Consider the following 20,992-nt stretch of genomic DNA (forward strand, 5'->3'; position numbering starts at 1 on the left):
GCCAAGCACTACGGTGAGCCATAAACCCAAAAAGCCAATATTCACGGAGAAGTATTCACACCGACGCGTAACATATCAACTCCGCCCTTTTCGCTTTTCATTGACGCGTTGGCGATTCATTCCCACCAACCCATGGATGTTTTGTGTGAGAGCTTATGGCGCCAGTGTCTACTGCACGACAGTCAAATGGCCTTGAGCCTCCGCCATCCTCTATTTTAGCAACGCACGTTGTCCACGGAAATGGAGTCACTGACTTTGATCAAGACAATTTCAATCAACTGTTGATCGAAGCTCTTGGAACCGATGACCAAGGACAACCAAATCTGGGTGCCGATGTCGCAGTCAATCACAAATTGATTTGTATCGTCTTCCAAATAGGCATCGAGCGTGTCCTCGAAGACGATCCTTTCCGCTCCTCAACCGCTGCAGGTAGGGGCAACTCACAATTCAGAACGTGCCTTGAAGTACTTCAAGTCGCAATCAAAAGATCACCACAAGTTCTCTACGTGAAGTCCGATACCCAAGGCAGGCTCTTCAACGGAAATGGATGCGCCCTGTATTCCTGGCTGATCCCGACACTTCTTCCATTGGGCGCTCCAGCCCAGGCATCTGTAGACGGGGATGCTATTCTCGACCTGTTCGGTTCGATGGTGGAAGCTGACAGGAAATGTACAAACCTTTACTCAAGCGATATCATTCTTGACTTTCTCAGGAATTGTGTATCAGGTGCGTCACTCCACCTTGTTGGAATCTTGCCTATCCAATCCTGACTTTGACTAGGTATTCTTACTGTAACCCAATCACTCCCACACAGTCGGCCAAACAAACCCGTCATCATCGATGGGGAAGACTTTGCTTCTGCAATTGCCAGAGTCACCAATGGCCTCAGTATCGACGTTCCCAGTCTCAAATTTCCCTCTCTTCATCAGCTGTTCGTCGGATTGGCCAGGGTTTTGAAGGTTGTGTCTAGATACTCTGAATCGGCCCAAGCCAAAGTTCAGTTTCGCAAAGTCTTCTCGCGATTTCGACAGTTCGTTGAGGAGAACGACAGTCTGCCCAATGACGGTGACCACACCGAGGTAATGTTCTATTGCCCTTGACAGCCGATCACTGCTTACCACTTGCCAGAATCTCAGTGATGAACTTCGCATATTGAGTGTCGCACCCCCTGCGCCACCAAGAAATTTATCCGAAGACAACGACGAGCTGTGGCCTGATAATGATCGTGCGCGGAAGAGACTACGACTGTCGACCGATAACGAAGATGGACTGTCGAATGGGACCTTACAACAGAACATCTGCCGGCGACTGACCTTGGAATTGACTGGGAGCGCTGCACCTGATATTGATGGACTGTGTCAAACATCATCCGAGAACTTCAAGCGCCTGTCCGAGGAGAAACAATGTAATGCACTCGCTTTACTCGGTCTGACCGCGTGTCAGCTGTCTTCATCCACCCTGGGTAACTATTGTCCAACGTGTGATGAGGATATTGAAACAGCGAGTACTACTTCCGAACCGGTTTCACCTGCGAGCTCAGAGTTACTCAAGACTTTGGTCATTCTCATTCAGACAATCTCACGCCGATCCCGAGCAAGAATAATTGCAATGTCTTCTCTGCGGAGAATCATTATGCATGCAAACTCTACCGAGGACTTACACCTTAGCCAAACACCCGCTGGCGACTGGTGCCTCCAGTCTCTCAAGAGCTCCTCCAGAGACTTGAGAATAGTCGCTGGTAGGACTTTACAGGCCTACGTGATGAGAAGACAACAGCACGACTTGTCTTTGGCACGGGAAAACAGAATCACGGCATTGGATTTTCTGGACACTTTATGGCACAAAGAAGACTTTCCCCTGCAGGAGACTACCGTCATGGCTCTGACGCAGGTGGCTAAAGTGGTCGGGGATGAAGAATTAAACATCATTCTGGTCCGACTCGTGGAGTACCTTGGCCACTCGAACCCATATCTTGGTGGTTTGGTATATGCTGAGATTCAGTATCTTGCCCAATCCTTGCAAATCTCTGTGTGGCTGCTCTTTCGGCCATTCTGGCGGACTCTCGGTGTGGTATTCGCAAAGTCTTTGATGTCTCGGTCAAATATTGCCCATCAATTATCCGATCTACTTGGCATGGACATCACAAGTTTGATGGGGCACACTGCTGAGTTTGCCCTTCCATATCTGGTCCTGCACAAGGCCAAGGATGTGATCAGGAAATTCGCTGATGCAAGTGGGCAATCGACCACCCTCTTCGACCTATGTACGCAACGACAAAATCTTATTGCGATTCTGTCGTTCCTGCTCGTACAGCCATTTCCAGAGGCGGAACAGTCCATCATTTCAATCTTGTCAGCGGTATCTGAAGACTTTGGTAAGACTGATCTTGCGGACTGGGTTGCCCTAGACCCCATCCACATCACCTGTGAACTCCTGAAAGCGATTGGGGATAGCGGTCAGGGCAAATCTTCCCGCATTTACCAAGCGCTGCAACTGTTGGCACAACTGGTAGCCCGTCAACAGGGACAGCCATCTGGTACGAGACGCAGTGATAGTATAGGCGCCTTCTTGGAGAATAATGTTCTTGCAATCGTCACACACTTCACCGCTCTCTTGAATGACTGGGAGGCAAAGGAGTCCAAGGTGGACAAAAGACGATGCCTTGCCGCCCTGGGTGAGGTCGTCAAGCTGGGCAAGACCCGAATTGTGCGAGCTCTTCCTCAGATTTGTACTTGTCTCAAATCCGGATTGGAAGACCCCGGTCTCTGTGATGCTGCCTTTACCTCTTGGGCAGCTATGGTCAAGTCACTCAAGAAAGACGATTTGAGGCCCCTCGTTGACCAGACCCTAGCAATTATTGTCCGCACGTGGGATGCACTCGACACTCCATCACAACGGTTAGCATATGACTTTGTTGGAGATCTACTCAAAACCCACACAGATATCGTGCGAGATCAATTTGCCACAATGCCATCATTAGCTTCGATACCGACCATGGCCAAGTTCGAGTCCGAGCTAATGGCTCGGAAAAGCAAGCTGGATGAGCGTCAGCAACTCAATGCTTATATCCAGAGACTGCGAGACGAAAATATTGCCGTTGTCGAACAAACTTTGATTGAGTTGGCGCCATTCCTATACCACAAACAAGATCTTCTCCAGAGGTCTATCCTCAGGGAACAGCCTGATGAGTTCGTGGCCGAGTTGACTCGTGCATTACTGGATTGTTGCGTGAAGTTCAACACAAGCAACGAGGTCTCAAGGCTGTGTGGGCAGTGCCTGGGCAGTATTGGCTGCATGGATGCTAGCAAGATCGAAAGCCTGAGAGACCGGAAGATCATGGTCGTCAGTGGAAATTTTGCAATCGCTGATGAGGTTATCCAATGGATTTTCTTCTTCTTGGAGCACGTACTGGTCAAAGCCTTCTTATCTGCCAACACAACACGAGCTCAAGGCTTCCTCGGCTGGGCTATACAGCATTTTTTGAATGCTTGCAGGCAGAGTACGTCGTCGGATGAATCCGGCAACTTGGCCTCAACCCTATGGAACCAGCTGCCTGAATCCACCCAAAACGTATTGACGCCATTCATCAGCTCCAAATATACGGTGCAGGAGGTTCGGGCTCCTGAAAAGAGTCACTACCCTGTTTTCACACCTGGTATGAAGCACCGCGACTGGCTGCGAACCATAACATTGGACTTTCTTCACAGAAGCACGGGAGATAACGTCGAAATTATCTTCCCCATATGTTGCCGCATAATTCATGGTCAAGATGCTTCTATCCCAGCTTTCCTTCTGCCGTATACTATGGTCAATCTTATCGTTAGTGGCATAGAGCAGGACACTCAAGACATTATCGCCGAAATCAGTTCAATTCTCAGCCAGTCGCTGGACGATTATGATCGGAAAGTGCAGGACGACATCAAACTATGCAGTCAAACAGTATTTGAAATCCTTGACTACATGTCTACATGGCAGCAACAGAAGCGCAAACAATATGCCATGATCCTGGCAAAGTCAGATCGTGGACTCAATGATCTGGTCCTGGGCAAAGCTGCAGAGGAAATCCGCAGTATCGAGCGCGTGCTTGAGCAGATCCCGCCCGATGTGCTGGCTCGACGAGCGTTGGAATGCAAGTCTTATTCAAGAGCCCTGTTTCATTGGGAGCAGCATATCCGGAAATGCAAGAAGGACGACGTTGAAGCCGAGCTCCAGAGGTTGCAAGACATTTATGCACAGATTGATGAACCTGACGGGATCGAGGGTATTTCTTCTCGAATGCACGTACTGGATATCGAACAACAAGTATTGGAGCACAAGAAAGCCGGTCGGTGGACTGCTGCTCAAAGCTGGTATGAGATGCAGCTGGTCGCTTGTCCAGATGACAGTGATGCGCAAAAGAACTTGATGGCTTGCCTCAAGGAGTCTGGACAGTATGACGCCCTCCTTCACCACTTCAATGGTATTAAGAGCCGCAGCAGCAGTTCCACAACTTTACTGGCTCCTTACGCTCTTGAGGCCGCTTGGGCAACAAGCCGCTGGGATCTCCTGTCCAGTTATATTCCCCGAGAGATTGGACACGATTTTGCTTCGCACATTGCAGAAATCATACTAGCCGTCAATGCCAACGACGTGGCAAAGGTGACTCAACTGCTTTCGGAGGTGTTTCGCACCACCGCCTCTGAACTCAACCTCAACAATATCTCTTCATTCCAGGCCAGCCATGACACGCTCCTACGCTTGCATGTTCTCAATGACATGCAATTGATCGTCCAAAGTCCCAAAGAAGATCGTGCCGCCGTTCTGGACACCTTACGCGGACGTCTTGACGTGCTCGGATCGAACGTCGCCGATAAACAGTATATCCTGGGAATTCGCCGGGCACTGATGTCTCTCAGACCAGACATGTTCAGCTTGAACGATGTTGCGGCCGCATGGCTCTCGAGCGCCCGACTTGCGCGCAAAGCACGTTCAAGCACTCAAGCTTTCAACGCCGTTCTCAAAGCTTCTGTGCTCGGCGACAAGTCTGCAGCAATTGAACAAGCGAAACTGATGTGGTTGGAAGGACAGCACCGAAAAGCTATCCAAACTCTGGAAGGGGCCATTGAGTCAGGGGCATTCGTGGCCCATGATTATGTGGCTGAAAATGGACCAACAACAATGACTGTGGAACAACGCCACTCTCAGAACGAAATCACCGCGAAGGCACATGTTCTTCTTGGGAAATGGTTAGCACAGGCCGGTCAGACTCAATCGGAAGTCATTAGAAAAACGTTTAGAAAGGCAACAGAAACCTTCAGCAAAGGGGAACAAGGGTGGTACCACCTTGGCCGCTACTACAACAAAGTTCTGGACTCGGAAAGAACAATGCCCCCTGGCAAGGAGAGCCAGACTTATCTGACGGGAGAAACGGCGAAACATGTTATCGAAAACTACTTACGATCACTCCTCACTGGGAGCAAATACGTTTTCCAAGCCCTTCCGAAAGTGCTCACACTCTGGCTGGAGCTAGTAGATGGAGATCTTCCACGAGATGACCGACGAGGTAGCGCCGAGTTTCACTCCAAAGTTGCAGCGCAGCGAAAACGCATCATTGAGGAGACGAATAACCAGATCAAAAAGTACACTGACCGTTTGCAGCCGGTATTACTCTATACCATCCTCCCGCAGATTGTTGCACGTATATGCCATCCCAGCAAAATGGTCTGTGAGATTCTCAGCAGCATTGTGGTCAAGGTAGTGAGAGCGTTCCCCCAACAATCATTCTGGACGTTGCTGGCTGTGGTTGAATCACAACAGAAAGAGCGGGCACTGAAAGGTTTGAGCATCGTCAACAAGATCGTCGAGGTCGCGAAGAAATCCAGCAAGGACTCATCCGCAGCCGAGCTCAGGAGCATGTTCACCAGCGGCCAGAAATTCGTCAAAGAACTCCTTCGTGTCTCCGAATTTGAAATCAGGAACAAAGTCACGAAAATCAGCCTCGCCAGAGAACTAGGCTTCAACCACAAAATCGCCCCTTCGAAACTGGTGGTCCCCAACCAAACTTGCCTTATTCCCAGCATGCCCACAAGCTTCGAACCGGCACAGCTGAAGGCATTCCGTCCTTTCACGAAAGAACCCATCACCATCAGCGCCTTTATTGACGAAGCCCTTGTGTTGGCGTCTCTCCAGAAGCCCAGAAAGCTCACCATTCGTGGTTCTGATGGCAACCTGTACTCCGTTCTTGCCAAACCGAAAGATGACCTCCGCAAAGACCAACGGCTTATGGAGTTTAACAACATGATCAACCGCTGTCTTAAGCGGGACGTTGATGCTGCTAAACGGAGACTCTATATTCGCACTTACGCCGTTATTCCGATGAACGAAGAATGTGGCTTGATTGAATGGGTAGACAACCTCAAGACTTTCCGGGATATCATTCTCAAGCTGTACAAGGATAAGTCCATCCATCCGAACTACATGGAGATCCGGAATCTACTGGACGAGTCCTGCTCAGGAGATCCCGAGAACGCAAAGATCTTCACGGACAAAATTCTCAAGAAATTCCCCCCAGTGTTTCACGAGTGGTTCGTTGAGAGTTTCCCAGACCCAAGCGCGTGGTTCAATGCAAGATTGAGATATACGCGGTCGGCGGCGGTGATGTCGATCGTGGGCCACGTCTTAGGCCTGGGCGACCGGCATGGCGAGAACATTCTTTTTGAAGAAGACAATGGCGGGACTTTACACGTAGACTTCAACTGTCTATTCGACAAGGGCCTCACGTTTGAGAAACCCGAGATGGTCCCATTCCGGCTGACCCACAACATGGTCGACGCCATGGGCGCGTACGGCTACGAAGGCCCGTTTCGAAAATGCTGCGAAATCACCTTGACGCTCCTGCGATCCAACGAGGACGCCCTCATGACCATCCTCGAAACCTTCCTGCACGACCCCACCACGGACTTTATCAACGCGGTCGGACGCAAGAAGAAAGTCGTCCCGGGCGTGCCCAGCACCCCGGTCGAAGTGCTCGAGGGCGTCAGCGGCAAGGTCAGGGGCATGTTGCCGGGCGAATCGGTGCCCCTGAGCGTGGGCGGCTACGTCGACGAGATGATCAGCAGGGCCACGGACCACCGCAACCTGTGCAGGATGTACATCGGGTGGTGTGCTTTCTTTTGATCCCCCTTCCCCCATTGTCCTCGCTATCAGATTCCACGGGACAGCCGCGATCTGTTGTTGCTTCGAGGCAGATCTACCTCGCTAGCTATGAGCTGCCTTCATGTGATATGCAAGTGAATAGTGATGGCGAGGACCAGAGAATTGTGGCAAAACACAAGCCCCCAAGAGCTGTTTTAACAGTTCAGTTTCAGGCATTCGGACATTGTCGCGGAAGAGAGGAGCTAGCCACAAAGGCTTGGGAAACATTGTTGGATAACGCTTGGTCATTAAAGCATAGCTGTACAGCCACCTTGTCCTAAAGTATATAATGTATAGAAAGACAACAAAAGATCGTGTGGTATTTCCACAGCGAGCACTTCAGTATGCCATTGCTGGTCTCATGTCCGTCTTAGTGCACTCGCTGTATACCCAAGTTTCCCGCTCTCTAGACAAAACGAGTTCGATTCTGCATAATCACATCTATCCATCGCAACAACCATCATAACTTCGCGATGGATTTCGAAATCGTCAGGCTACGATCTTGTATCTGCTCATTCGTTTTGCACAGGCGACGACGAGAACATATCTCCGGCGTCGACACCCTGAGACTCTTCTTTTTCCTCCTCCACTGCTTCGATGCTGGTACCAGCAGCTCTGGATAAGTCCGCCTCGAGGGGGACAGGGACGTCTCCACTAGCGGATTCCCCAGTCTCTGGCATCCGGGCAGTGGCACTGGTGAGGTTTGATCTTGGTGGAGCAGAGTCCAGGTCGGCAAGGCCCTGAGAAAGTCCAAGACCGATTGGTGCGGTACCTTGCAGAGGGGAAGAGGAGAACATGTCCGCTCCATGGCTTTCATCCGGTCCATCATCACCAACGGCCGCCTCAGAACGCGGAGGAGTCGCTGCTCTGACCGTGCGTGGAGATCCTGCGGGTTCTCTGTTGGTGGTATGTTGCCGTGCTTCCTGTTCGGCGAGCAAGGCATCCAGGTCATCGTCCTGATCGATATTCCCCTCAGAGGCTCTAGAAGTCGCAGGGTCTTTGTGCTGCGTCGTCGACGCCTGTATGCTAGGTTGTATCCGTGCCTCTTGCTCTGCTAGCAAGGCATCCAGATCGTCCATGTCATCGTCATCATCGTCGTCGTTCCCGCTGAAGGGCGAGGGATTTAGCTTGGGCGCAAATGTAGGTGCTGACTGGGAGATTGGCTGAGGCGGAGGTGCACGCCTCATTTCTTGCTCGGCTAGTAAGGCATCGAGATCATCGTCGCCCTCGGAATCGTTGTCGTCTATTGGTTTCGAGACGGACAAGGGACGCGCTGTGCCACGTGTCTCCTGTTCGGCCAGTAGAGCATCAAGCTCGTCATCATCTGGAAGAGCACCATCATCGTCCCCGTCATTGCCCTTGTTGCGGACGTCTGGAACGAATAAAGAGTCATCCTCTGCGCCAATGCCAGCATTCGAAGCGTCTTGGCCTGCAGAAAGTTGATCTGCCGCAAACAGATTATCTGTCTCCTTATCTGCCTCCATCTCTTTCTCTGCTGCCTTCTTCGACTCCCTTTCTCTGATGTATCCCGGCTTGCCCTCATCAATCCACTCTTTCCTCATAACTTGCATGCGTCGACTGTGCCCGGCCTTCTCAATCAGTTGTAGTCCATCCGCAAACTTGGCTCGAGGATATAGATTATCGAGCCATAGCTGGTAGTAATTCAACAGCCGTGCGACGTCTGAGAACTCATGACCCTTTCCCTTCAGCCGCAGCCTTTTCGAGAACTTCCCAGAGCGAGCATCGGCGCGTAACTTGGGAATTCCTGGGGCCGAGAGGAGTCTCGCTTCGTCGAGTTTTGAGATGGGTTTCCTTTTTTTGGTGATTTTGACCTCTTCATCCAAACCCAGAGTTGCGTCGAGCGGGTCTATTGCTTTTCGTTTGGAATTGGGGCTCGACACTGGCTCATCATCACGGTCTCGCCGAGGTGGTCTGTCGTTGAAGCCATCTTCATAGTCAGAGTTGTCAAGGTTCAACAGGCTATCAACGGTAGCTGCGGTCAGAGGATCTGCTGCCATCTTGTAGTGATATGTTCGTGGTTACTCTGTGTTGTAAAGAGGTGGACAGCAGCACCAGCGTTCATTGCACTGAAGACGTGGGGAACGCGTTCACACGAGATTCGGACGCGTCGAGACTTCGCCGTGTAAAATACGTCATTTGAAATAAAAGGCTATTCCATTTTTGATCTAGTCCCTTGGCACCTCCAAAGCTCCGCATGCTCGACGAACCTCACGATTCAATGCTGAGGACTGCGTTCGAGTGAGCACTGTCGCTACAACCATGGCTGACGAGCAGAAGGTGTTTATCCCGCCCAAGCGGGTGGACACAGACTACCCGGTAAGGTGGAAGAACAACGGGATGCAGAATCAAGCTAATATCTACCTGTGACAGATCATCGACACAGACCCGTACGTTCCTCGTTCCTCGCACGTTTTAGAAGCTTCCCTCGACCTGTTACTGACACAATGATTCTTCAGTCACTGGAGAAGAGCATTCGGATATGCAAGAAGAGAAGACTGGTTATACGGAGCCGGAATGGCAGCCGTGGGTCCGGCTTTCATGCTCGTCACGGAACGCTACGCACCCTCGTTTTCCGGCAGAGGCGCATTCCCCATGGCCTTTCGACTCGGGTGTGCCGTTGGCCTGATAGCAGGTGCGGGATTGGTCTATCAAAGGAGTTGCTGTAGGTACCAACCGCGAGAACAAATTCGCGCACCGGAGTCGATGAGCATGGGCTGATGAAGATGGCGACGACAGTGAGGTTCTACGGCTGGACGGAAAACGAACGAGAAGTCAAGATGGACATGAGGGAGATGGTGGATAAAGTTAAGAGGGGCGAGCCGCTTTATGGGAAGTCAGACCTCACCCCGTACATGCAAGGTGTGGCGGCGCGGAACAGCAGATACTCGGCACTGATGGCAAATGTGGTACCATGGGCGAATTTTGTCAACCACAACCAGGTAAGAGTTGTTCCCTTAGATGATTGAAGGTATGACGAGCTGACACGTTCTAGCACGGTGTGGACACCGCCAAATACTATCAGCAAGCAGAGCGAGAGTTGGAAGCTGAGAGATTATCGAAAGGTGGCAAGTGAGACATGGAAGTTCCAAAAAAGACTTGAAACAGAGACGACAGGTCAAATCAACTGCAAGATCTGACTTGCTCATCCTCCCACGGATTGTACATAAGGGCACATCAGGTGACCAAGAAGGATGCCGGATACCATTCGGGGTCAACTGATGTGCAACTGAAAAAGACCTTTGAGACTTGACTTTCCTTTCCTTTTCAACTCTTCTTCTTTCCTCCAAGGTCTAGTATATATATACATATCCTGCTAATTTGAGTCCAGAATCTCCAAGGCTCGATGGCTGCTTGCACGATTCTTGTCCAGTTTCTAGATCTTTCAACACCAACTCGTTTTGTTCTGTCCTGTCACTTCACATTCCGGATAAGTTCCCAGGTTTGGCGACTTGTCACTTGTGAAATGATAATATCACCGTGAGCGCGCCAAGGAATTTGCTTCTACCAGCACTGAATCTCGCTCCCCTAAGTTTCGCTGCCTTAACCCTGGCTGTCTGTGAAGATGGACCTTTTGTTGTGTGTGTATCTTGTCAAATCGATCAAAGAAGACACTTGGAACTCTTCATCTCACACATACATCATCGTCTATCCAAGATGCGCGCGCAAACAGAAGAGAACCCGTGGGCAAAGGCCGATGTCAGCTACACTTCAGCCGTGTGGGGAGACAGTAAGTGCTATTGCTCTACATCATGGCGCGCTTTCATTAACTAGACTCTAGATGTCGCCGCCAGCCAAGTGTTCATTCTTCCGACTTTTGCGACCGGTGAAGGCACGCGCCAACTTCTGTCCATAACAAAGCAAGGCATCAGCGACCTCAGTGTCCAAAGCTGCGAACTCGCTCACGAGGCCAGGACTGCCGACCATGAACAATTCACCATCAAGTGCGCCGTAGTTGATGAGCACCGTCACCAGCGGCGAGCGCAGGGGTCTGAATCACAGACTTCCGACGTGAGAGTGCTCTCAGCAAAAATCTCCGCCTTGCGAATCATCAAAGATTTCGAATTTTACGCGGTGCTAGTTCAGCAGGCCCATGGTGTCGCAGAGCATTTGGTGGGCAAATTCGAGCAGTTGCAAAAGGTGGCACAGACGGTGCTCACCGAACAAGAGGAAAACGGCACCAATCTCGCAAAGACGCCCGAGGCTGTCAAAAAGCTCACAATCAGCATGAAATGCGTGGACTCCATCTGGGCCGACATCATCGCATCATGGAAAAAGCTCAAGAGATTGGACAGTGGAATTCAGAAGGGCAAGACGACGTTGCCGCCGCTCCGTGATAACCTGAAGCTCATCGGGATCAACATGACGGGTGCAGAAGAGCGCGATAGCCCTGCACTAGAAGGAGGAGATCAAGATAATTCAGTCGCCGACAGCGAAGCCAAAGTTGTTCACAAAGCTACCCTTGAGGAAAGCCCGATGGAAGAGACGGGTGACGCCACCGAACCGTCGTCATCTAACGGCCGCTCTCTCTCCGGTACGGATACCATGGGAGCGCTGATCGAAAAGTTTGTCGAGAAGTGCATGATCAGAGATGCCCGACACTATGCCAGCGAGGATGGCAACGACGCGAATCTTAGCACCCCAGCACTGAAAGATTCGGATTCCGACAAACCAAATCCCAGTAGCGAGCTTGTCAACACCGAGGGCACCCAAGGGGAGGTGGAAGACGCCACTGTGGCTGATTCCGGGGCAGATGGCGAGGAAATCGCAGTGTCGAGCGAAGGGGGTGATGAGGACGACAGCGATGAGCTCGATATCATCTGCAGCGAGCCTTCATCGCCGGCTAAGCCTGCGCCGGAAGAGCGTTAGGTGGACAAGAGTGCAGAATAACAAGACCCTCGAGTGGATGTGGCCATGAATAACGTCAAGCAGGAAAGAGCAACGTGGAGTTTAGGCTGGTGCTCAAGACAAAAAGAATATTTATTCATGAGTCCAATCCATAGGGAGGATAGGCAATAATATACAATGAATCAGTAACTATGGATAAACGTGCGTACCAGCCCGCTACCTGATTGCGCCTCTCTTCAACGTCTAAGGAGTTCTGTGAGCCTTGCATAGCTACCTACGCACGTTGCCTGGTCGCTTGTTGTTGTCGTTAGTTTCGTGGCGTGGACGAGGCTGTGCGGTTACCTAGTTTAATAAGGCTGCGCCTCGTTCAGTCTCAGGAAACGCTTCACTTCCTCCTTCCTTCTCAAACATGATATCCCTCCGGTCATCTCGCCTTATACTTCCAGCCTCTGCTCCCCAAGCCATGGCAGACCACACCGCTCATGTTATTGTGCGTGACCCGGAAAAGGAGCATCAAGAACGGCTGCGTTCCATCCAGAATTATCAGTATGTTTCAGCGGAGCAGAGTCCAAACCATGCCTTCTGCGCTCGGTGCAAACTCATCAACTTTGATGCAATCTTCAAAGTACTGGAGACCCAGTCAGACTCACAAGGGACTGCGGTCGCCGACATTGGCAACCTCAATCGGACGATGTTAACCGCGACTTGCCCCTGTTGTGTCTTTTGTGCACAAATTGTCTTCCTCAACAAGCCGCAATATCCTTTCGACGAGGTTAGTAGAGCCTACATCGAGGCACGGTCTTGCAAGAAGGACGCAAACAATCAAGATGGAACGAACCAAGGGCCCTGTGGCTCCTATCACAAATGTTTGAAGCTCCGTTGGTCTGGCCCAAATTTAGGACCATTTGACAATTGGAGAACTGGACCTATATCAGAACACCTCATCTTTCCAGCTGGCCAGAAGACAGGTAGTGCATGGGCTTTTGGAAACACCACAGCAAAGGCACGACATATTGATCCCAACACCATCGAATATGGCCACATCGTTGATTGCCTGCGACAATGTCGGTCTAGCCACACAAGTTGCAAGAAACTAGACCCTGAATTGACTGTCAAGACAAGGTTGATCAATTGCCGGACAAACCCTCCAAACCTTATCGATGGCTCGACGGACATGGACTATTTTGCGTTGAGCTATTGCTGGGGCCTTGCGCAGCCTGGTGTGACACGAAAAGCGTATACAGCGGTCGGAGCCTTGGAGGTAGCATTGCTGCCCCAGACAATAAGAGATGCCATTGTTGCCACTCATAAACTGGGGTGTGATTATTTATGGGTTGACGCAATCTGTATCAATCAAGACGATGCAATCTCCAAACAGGTCCTTATCAACAAGATGGACTATCTGTACAACAAGGCAGACCTTGTCCTCGTTGCTCTGGGAGACGATTCGCAAACAGGGCTTCCTGGAATCTCGACACCCAAATTCACACAACCTGCTCTCAGAGTCGGTGGCACCAAACTAGTCTCAAACATGTCTGAACTGCGCGGGCTGTTACAAGGCTCCAGGTGGAGTAGTCGAGGCTGGACATATCAAGAGGCGCTACTGGCTCGCAGATGTCTTTTCTTCACTTCTGAGCAGTGGCATTTTGTGTGTAAAGCTTCATCAGCTTATGAGACTTTGGTGGAAGATCTGCCAAAATTTGACGACTGCCGATTGGATCTTTATGCATTACGGTCGACGCTGTTTCGGACAGGAGCAACCAATGCGCATGATCTCGAGATTACCGAAGATATTCGGGAATATACAATCAGGGACTTGTCCTTGGACGCTGACTTTCTCAACGCATTTCGGGGAATTTTGCGTAGGAGTGGGTTACATTCTTTGTGTGGAGTTGCCGCATTGAAACCAAAGAACTGCCGTTATGTACATCAGGACCTCGAAAGCGGATTTGCTCTGGGACTCTATTGGGCTGCTCAAGATCGCCATTTAGAGAGGACAGCAGGTCCAGGCCCTCCGCGCACTACCCGTCGCCCTGGCTTTCCCACATGGTCGTGGCTATCGTCACGCGGTGTGATTGAGACGACTTGGAGTAATCCCCAGGACTTCATATCAAACTTCTCAGGGATAGATGTCCATGCCTCCTTCAGCGTGCTGGACAATAGTGGTATCGCGACGCCTTTGGCCACCCTGTGGCAGAACGGTGCCTCAGGGGGTCTCTTGGACAAATTTCTGGAATTACAACCGGGCCAGCATCTTCAAATTACCAGTTATATTGTCAAGGTCCGGTTCATGAAACCGACTCAGGCCGTCATGTTCCAAGAATACTGGTTCGTCTTGGACGATCCACTTGTACTCTTCCCGGACGATACTTGCGATCCCTCCACCCACAAGCCGTCAGCGTTCTACTCGGCAACCTTCAAAATCCCAACAGGGGAACCTCGGAAGATTCACGATCAGGAAAGCATTGGCTTTGACGTGGAAGCGTTCTCTGACCCCGGCCTCCGTGCGCGCATCCTTGTGGACGAATTCGAGTTATTGTTACTGGCTTCCCACGGGTATGAAGAGCGACAAGTGAATTATTGGATCATTTTGGACGAAGAGAATGGGAGAAGGAAGAGAATTGGGACTGCCTGCTGTAGTGGTCACAGATACACGGTCGCCGATCCCAGTCAGCAGGGTAAGCCTTATAAGTCCCCCCACGCTGATCATCCATCCGAGTCTCCTCACGACTGCATCTTCCTTCCAAAAAAAACCACCATTACCATGGTGTAGACGTCAGTCAATCGTCGATCCTATCTGCTTTTCGAGCTCTATCTTGAACTGTTCTACAATCTTCCTCAGGGCTCCTACCACCCGCAAGTTTGCGCATGAATTGAACAGTGCTTCTGCTCTGGCGTCTGCCTCAGTCCAATCGCTGTCCAGATAAGCGTCTTGCGCCGTTCTAGACCTCTTTTTCGGACTGTGATAGGGATAAATGATGCCAAAGCGTTTCAAGAGCTGAGTGAGGTTCTCCTTGGTGCATCTGTGGAGATCTTCAATGGCACTGCGGAGCGAGTGGTTGGCACTGTTGCTGGAGTCCAATGAATCCAACGCCAAGGCGGACAAATGATATTGGACAACATTCTCGACCTCCTGGATCGCTTGGAAATAGAGGTCTCCGTTGTGAAAGTGACGGACCCCTGTCTCACTTAGGTCTGTTGCACTTGACGGGAATGTCATATCTGCAAAGGAAGCTATATTTGAGCTCATCTCGTCGTGCTCCCTCGAAGCCTTAGAGTAAGCCCTGCAGATTTCCCTAGACCCTAGGTGCATGACGCAGGCAGGTATATGTCCGTCTCTAGCTTTCTTCAGGCACCTTTCACGCTGCAAGACTGCCCTTCTCAGTTGTGACTTCTGCCAGGCGACGCTGGGAGTGTCAGAGATCCAGGTGGTCATCAGCCCAGCTTCGTGGCCGATGACATTGTTCCGCGAGAAGACCACCTGCTTGATTTGGCTGTTGAAGCTGACGGCCTTTTTGGTCGAAACCACTCGAGAGACTTGGTCTGATTTGGACCCCCGGCTCGTGCCCAGACCAAGGTGAGCCTCATCAACCCCCGCCATATCACTTGCCTTTAACGCCGACGGCCTTTCCAGCTGAACCCGTGGTGGGTTGTTTACTGTTTTAAGGCCTGGGTAGCAATAGCATACACTACCAAGGCCGTCATACTCACAGGGCTCAACCCCAAATGCGGCTTGGTGACTTCTTTTTGTGCCACGAGGTGTCCTATCGGCGATGAAGGCCGCGTTGGAACAGGCCACTCCCGTCATTGCTTTGGCAGCGGCGGGATCCCCAACAGGATTTCGGGGAGTGGTGTTGATGTTGGATGTGTCCATGGTGGAGGTGCGGGAAGTGGAAACGGAGCCCTTCTCGGAGGTAAAAGGTAGCAGGCGATGATAGTGTGTTGCTTGAGGTGTTGGATGAGGAAATCTGAATTAAGGCAGATGAATATGGAGAGCGCCATGCTGCGAGTAGAGGCATCGACTTATGTGGGAATATCTGAGGACCTGCCATGCTGGGCCCATGTTTCTGGAAGTCCTCTCCAGAGTTTTCCCCGTCAACTATCTGAGCAAATTTGTTCCTCCTTTCCGCAGCCATAGTGTCGATGAGGACTTGCAGTCCAGTGAACAGGTACGCGTTACGTGTTGGTTCCAAGGGGCTGTAAGTCGAAGGTCAACAAACAAGGCTGGAATGTCCCGAAAAGGAGAGTCGACGTCACAAGGCCGCGGCCCCCTTAAAAAGTCCAGTTTGTCGAGGAAGGTGGTCCGAGCTCACTTGCGGACAAGTTTCATGTTCGACACGTCTACAAAGAGACAATACAGTATACCTTCAGCCCATGGACTGACTGTTCTCACGCGATCCCAAGATGATATTGAGGTCAGAACTACTCGTACTTTCTCAATTACTCGTATCCCAGGCATGGGCGGCAGAAACAAGGGCCTCTGAGTCTTCACGGCCCAGAGGCGTCGGTCCAGAATGTAAGAAACGACTCTCGATCTCTACACACCCCATATCCATGCGGTTCCCCCTCAATCTGGATGGTTTTTGCTCTCGATTGGTTTCAGACAGCTAAGAACTGAGCCATGTGCTTCCGCAGTTGCAAAATTCTACAAGAGTGCGCCGTCAAATATATTCACATGCATCTCCAACCCCTCGATATCCATCCCCTTCTCCCGCGTCAACGACGACTTCTGCGACTGCCCCGACGGCTCAGATGAGCCGGGCACATCGGCCTGCTCCTACCTCTCCCCTTTATCCCCTCCACAGTACCACCCGGGCCCTGACACACCCGCCAGCGTCTCGATAAACAGTACACTTGCCCTACCAGGGTTCTACTGCAAGAACAAAGGCCACATCCCCGCATATCTGCGGTTTGAGAGTGTGAACGATGGCAAATGCGACTATGACGTGTGCTGTGACGGGTCGGATGAGTGGGCCAATGTCGGGGGCATCAAGTGCGAGGATCGTTGCCAGCAGATCGGCAAGGAATACCGCAAGACGGAGGAGACACGCCAAAAGAGCCTGAGGGCCGCGTTGAAGAGGAAGTCCCAGCTGACGACGGAAGCGGAGCGGCTCAGGAAAGAAGTCGAGATCAAGATCGAGGACGCCCAGATCAAACTCAAGGGGTTTCAGATCCATGTCAAGGAGGCGGACGAGAATCTGAAAGAGGTGGAGAGAAGAGAGAAATTAAAGGCTATACGAGGGAATGCCAGTGGAAAAGGTGGTGGTAAAGTCGGGGTTCTCGTCGGGCTGGCGAAATCGCGGGTGGACGAGTTGAGGACCCATTTGGAAAAGACAAGATACCAGAGAGACAGCATGGTCGCTCGGATTACGGAATTGGAAGGCATTCTCGCCGCGCTCAAGGACGAACATAACCCCAACTTCAATGATGATGGAGTGAAACGTGCTGTTCGCGGGTGGGAAGATTATGCCGCGAGGGAGACTGACGATGGCTGGACCGAAGCCGAAGACCGTGACCTTGACGCTGTTCTCACAGAGGACAGTGAGACAAACGGGATCAACTGGGCTGAGTTCGAGAACGACCTATCCGCAGAGGCCGAGGCGGAATCAGACGTGGCAGCTCTCTACAGATTCAGCGCCTACTTACCGCCGTCGCTCCGTCTATGGCTCGACGAAAGTATTTCCTCATTCCGCAAGATACTTGTGGAGAACGGCATATTAGCTGATACGTCCGTCGACTCCTCTGCCGCTACTCAAGAGTCCAAAGCCGTGCAGGATGCGAAAAAGACTCTCTCCGATGCAGAGCGGGATGTACGCAATGCCGAAAACGACCTACAGCGATTCCGCGAAGACCTCGAAAAGGATTACGGTCCCGAAGGTGGCATATTCCGCGCGTTGAAAGACACGTGCATTTCCAAGGACAGCGGCGAGTATGAGTATGAGCTGTGTTTCATGGGGTCGACCAAGCAAAAGCCCAAGAAAGGAGGAGCACATACGGGAATGGGCAATTTCGTCGGCTTTGACACGGAATATGTCGACGAGCCCCCAACCACGGATGGAAAGGGGCTCGGTACGGGCGAGCGGTTGGTTATGAAGTACGAAAACGGTCAGCATTGTTGGAACGGACCGAACAGGAGTACGAGGGTCATTCTTGCCTGTTCGGAGAAGGAGGAGATCTGGAAGATTAGTGAGAGCGAAAAGTGCGTTTACCGCATGGAGGTTGGCACGGCCGCGGTCTGCGAATCACCTTCGAAGAAGAATGGCGGCGGTGGCAGCAGTGGTGCTGGGGTTGATGAGACCAAGAAAGATGAACTGTAAAGTATTGGGGGTTTCTTTTGGCTTTCTGAAAAAGAAAAAGCAAGGGGTTTTTTACCCGAGTAGATACGGATCAATTGGATGCGCGAGATTTTGTCACAACCCAAGACAAATAAATGCTTAACATCAGCATCTAACATATGCCCTTTTCTGACTGGTCCCTATCTCATTGGGTTTCGAATGGAGAATTGTGAGTCCCCTGTCTGTTATCATGCAAGAAGGGGCGGGAGAAGGGATAAGAGATCGCTTTGTTTATATGTCTGTCGTACAGATGCAAATGTGAACGAATAGGCTTGTTGGTGAGCACCCTCTGGCTGGGAATGGACAGGGATACGACTGGTACGGTCAAGGTGAAAGAACAAGAACAAAAGACGAATTGAGTGTTGCGGTAAGAGGGATTGCCATGCTATTTTCGTGGGTTGTATATCTAAAAGAAAAAGGCCTTGTTTGAGTCCTTGTCCTGCTTTCTGCTATTCACAATGTCGGTCCCTCCTTTTTCCGTGACATACAACTCCCACGCATTGATGCATACGGGGCACCAAACCGGGAGCACCGCTGCAAAGTCCAAGGTCTCCCCTTTATGCCCAATCAAGGAAAAAAGGGGGGAGTGCAGTTGTGTAGATGATGGCAGCGCCAGAATGAGGGAACCTCCATCCAAGATGCGGGATCTCGTGATGGATACTTACATGGGCGGTCAAAGTGATCAGTTTTTTCACTGAGTCCCAGAGTCGGATCACATCGTCAAAGAGCGCAGGAAAGGTCCCGAGGAACAAGACCCCCGACGGACAGGCCCTGTATGGTTTCAACTTTAGGCATGAAGTTAGCATGTGCTCGAGAAGCTCGTCTTCCAAGTAGGAAACTTACCTGCCTAGAGGAAGAGTGAAAGATAGGGGCAGCCATGAAAAAGCTTGTACAGAGATAGTCAATATAGGCCTTTTCATGGCTGCCTCTATCTCAGCTCCCCACCCTAGAAGGTAAAAAAGTTTGCCCACAGGAAACAGGAACTTCCCGAGCACAATGCTAATCTCATGCCTAACCTCTCATTGATGGTGTGAAAGACGGGATCTTCACTGTGACGTCGACATCTTGTCGGACACGCATTGAATTTGGTGGCAGCGACGATATTGGCCATCAGCCGTTCCTCGTGCATGCTTGCCGGGTTGGATAGATCGCCATGCTGCATCGGCCTGCAGGGCTGCGTCGCTTCTTGGCAGGTGAATATGACACCATTTCGTGAGGGGTTTGGGCCAAAATTGAACGAATATCATGAGAAATGGTAGGATATGAGAGGATGCGTCAGAGCTAACGAATGTGAGAGAGGGACAATGAATAGTTATAAGTGTGAAATGCTGGCGACAACGTGGACGACAAGATCCTTCTTATACCTGTCAAAAGCAGCGGCGGACCTGGCCCTGCGACCTTACCCGAAACGGCACAACCACCACCGCAGCAGGCGAATTTCATCTCCCAGCAATTACTTTTGCAGGGACACAAAACGCCAGATCTGGCCGAACAGGGTCAAATCTGGTCAAATCCGGCCGACAGGTGGCGCCGCTTTTAGTGGGCTTCGTCCATGCGGAGATCAGCACCCCCTCTCTTGTCGGAAGTCCGATGGCGCTAGGTCAGGGCTTAGTGCACCATATTCTACGGTGATTGGGTGGGCTCTGGAGGGGTCTGGGCCGTCCCGGAGTTCGGATCGTGTACTTGTACGCCGCATTGCTGGTACCGAAGCACTTGGCCCTAGCGCAACTTCAAAGAGGACGACACCATGACAGAGAGCTGGGACTGATCCTCCCAACCCCCCCTTTCTCTAGCAAGAAACTGCTTGGATCTCATTACCGAAAGAGTTTTATTGTCAAGCAAACAAACCACTGAGTGTTTCAGTCACGATTACTGTGACAGTTGCCAAATAGCTGACAATGAAAATGATGGTGCAGTACCTGGTCCACAGAGCCCCCTGTCCTACCTACGCAGGTCATCTTCCTCGGATATTGTCCGCATTCCCCGCTATTTCATGCGCATCCGAGATGTCATGGTGCCCCAGATATCTGTCATTCTTGCCAAGCGCTCCTTACAACCAGCCCGCAAATACTGACCAGTACTATACCATAATCTTGGTGTCAACATCCTCGCCAGAAAGATCTGCGATGATGCTTCATCCGCTTTCAATCATACGCCCGGAACTCATGTCCATGCCATACTGTGCCCTGTCCACCAGCAACACGACAAATTGAAAAGACGGGGGATATTGTCGTCGTTGGTGTCCTGCCGTACACTCCACCTCCAACAGTGCGGGTCCAACATCCACTCAAAGACGCGACAAAAAAACGGGGACATAGTACCAAATCTCCGCCTACGGGTGTTTATCGACCAGAACGGCCTTTTGGATGATATTGCAGAGCGTGTTCGGATCGGGAGATAGTCGCATTCATGGGATTGTTGTCCGAGATGGTGGCAATGAGACGGTGATTGACCTGAAGGTGATGTGCAGCTCGGCTGAAAACACCAAACAGACGTGGACCTAACTGTCAGTGCTTTTTACTTTGCTTCTCCTCCACGTTTTGCTAATTCCCGGGATCGACGGTGGAGGTATCAAAGTGTGAAGAGGCAGTCAAAGCTGTTTTGGGGGGTCCGACATC

At 51.2% G+C, this 20,992-nt stretch overlaps 7 protein-coding genes across 7 annotated transcripts; 5 read left to right on the plus strand and 2 right to left on the minus strand.

Annotated features, from left to right (window-relative positions):
* Window positions 1-155: 155 nt before the first annotated feature.
* On the plus strand, window positions 156-7,155 carry Z517_00892 (uncharacterized protein; the record flags this gene model as incomplete). The annotated part of the gene is made up of 3 exons (XM_013433855.1): window positions 156-726; window positions 781-1,079; window positions 1,129-7,155. 3 exons carry the CDS (start codon window positions 156-158, stop codon window positions 7,153-7,155), a joined length of 6,897 nt encoding a protein of 2,298 aa, XP_013289309.1.
* Window positions 7,156-7,685: 530 nt separating this feature from the next.
* On the minus strand, window positions 7,686-9,191 carry Z517_00893 (uncharacterized protein; the record flags this gene model as incomplete). The annotated part of the gene is made up of 1 exon (XM_013433856.1): window positions 7,686-9,191. The coding sequence occupies one exon, from the start codon at window positions 9,189-9,191 to the stop codon at window positions 7,686-7,688; it is 1,506 nt and encodes a 501-aa protein (XP_013289310.1).
* Window positions 9,192-9,453: 262 nt separating this feature from the next.
* On the plus strand, window positions 9,454-10,267 carry Z517_00894 (uncharacterized protein; the record flags this gene model as incomplete). The annotated part of the gene is made up of 5 exons (XM_013433857.1): window positions 9,454-9,510; window positions 9,565-9,581; window positions 9,651-9,856; window positions 9,931-10,133; window positions 10,187-10,267. The coding sequence occupies 5 exons, from the start codon at window positions 9,454-9,456 to the stop codon at window positions 10,265-10,267; spliced, it is 564 nt and encodes a 187-aa protein (XP_013289311.1).
* Window positions 10,268-10,848: 581 nt separating this feature from the next.
* Z517_00895 (uncharacterized protein) lies at window positions 10,849-12,060 on the plus strand (the record flags this gene model as incomplete). The annotated part of the gene is made up of 2 exons (XM_013433858.1): window positions 10,849-10,921; window positions 10,973-12,060. The coding sequence occupies 2 exons, from the start codon at window positions 10,849-10,851 to the stop codon at window positions 12,058-12,060; spliced, it is 1,161 nt and encodes a 386-aa protein (XP_013289312.1).
* Window positions 12,061-12,502: 442 nt separating this feature from the next.
* Window positions 12,503-14,812, plus strand: Z517_00896 (uncharacterized protein; the record flags this gene model as incomplete). The annotated part of the gene is made up of 1 exon (XM_013433859.1): window positions 12,503-14,812. The coding sequence occupies one exon, from the start codon at window positions 12,503-12,505 to the stop codon at window positions 14,810-14,812; it is 2,310 nt and encodes a 769-aa protein (XP_013289313.1).
* Window positions 14,813-14,815: 3 nt separating this feature from the next.
* Window positions 14,816-15,913, minus strand: Z517_00897 (uncharacterized protein; the record flags this gene model as incomplete). The annotated part of the gene is made up of 2 exons (XM_013433860.1): window positions 14,816-15,708; window positions 15,751-15,913. 2 exons carry the CDS (start codon window positions 15,911-15,913, stop codon window positions 14,816-14,818), a joined length of 1,056 nt encoding a protein of 351 aa, XP_013289314.1.
* Window positions 15,914-16,593: 680 nt separating this feature from the next.
* Window positions 16,594-18,356, plus strand: Z517_00898 (uncharacterized protein; the record flags this gene model as incomplete). The annotated part of the gene is made up of 2 exons (XM_013433861.1): window positions 16,594-16,618; window positions 16,675-18,356. The coding sequence occupies 2 exons, from the start codon at window positions 16,594-16,596 to the stop codon at window positions 18,354-18,356; spliced, it is 1,707 nt and encodes a 568-aa protein (XP_013289315.1).
* Between the last annotated feature and the right edge of the window lie 2,636 nt (window positions 18,357-20,992).

The sequence above is a fragment of the Fonsecaea pedrosoi genome (genome assembly GCF_000835455.1).
Source record: "Fonsecaea pedrosoi CBS 271.37 unplaced genomic scaffold supercont1.1, whole genome shotgun sequence".
Taxonomy (NCBI): Eukaryota; Fungi; Ascomycota; class Eurotiomycetes; order Chaetothyriales; family Herpotrichiellaceae; genus Fonsecaea; species Fonsecaea pedrosoi.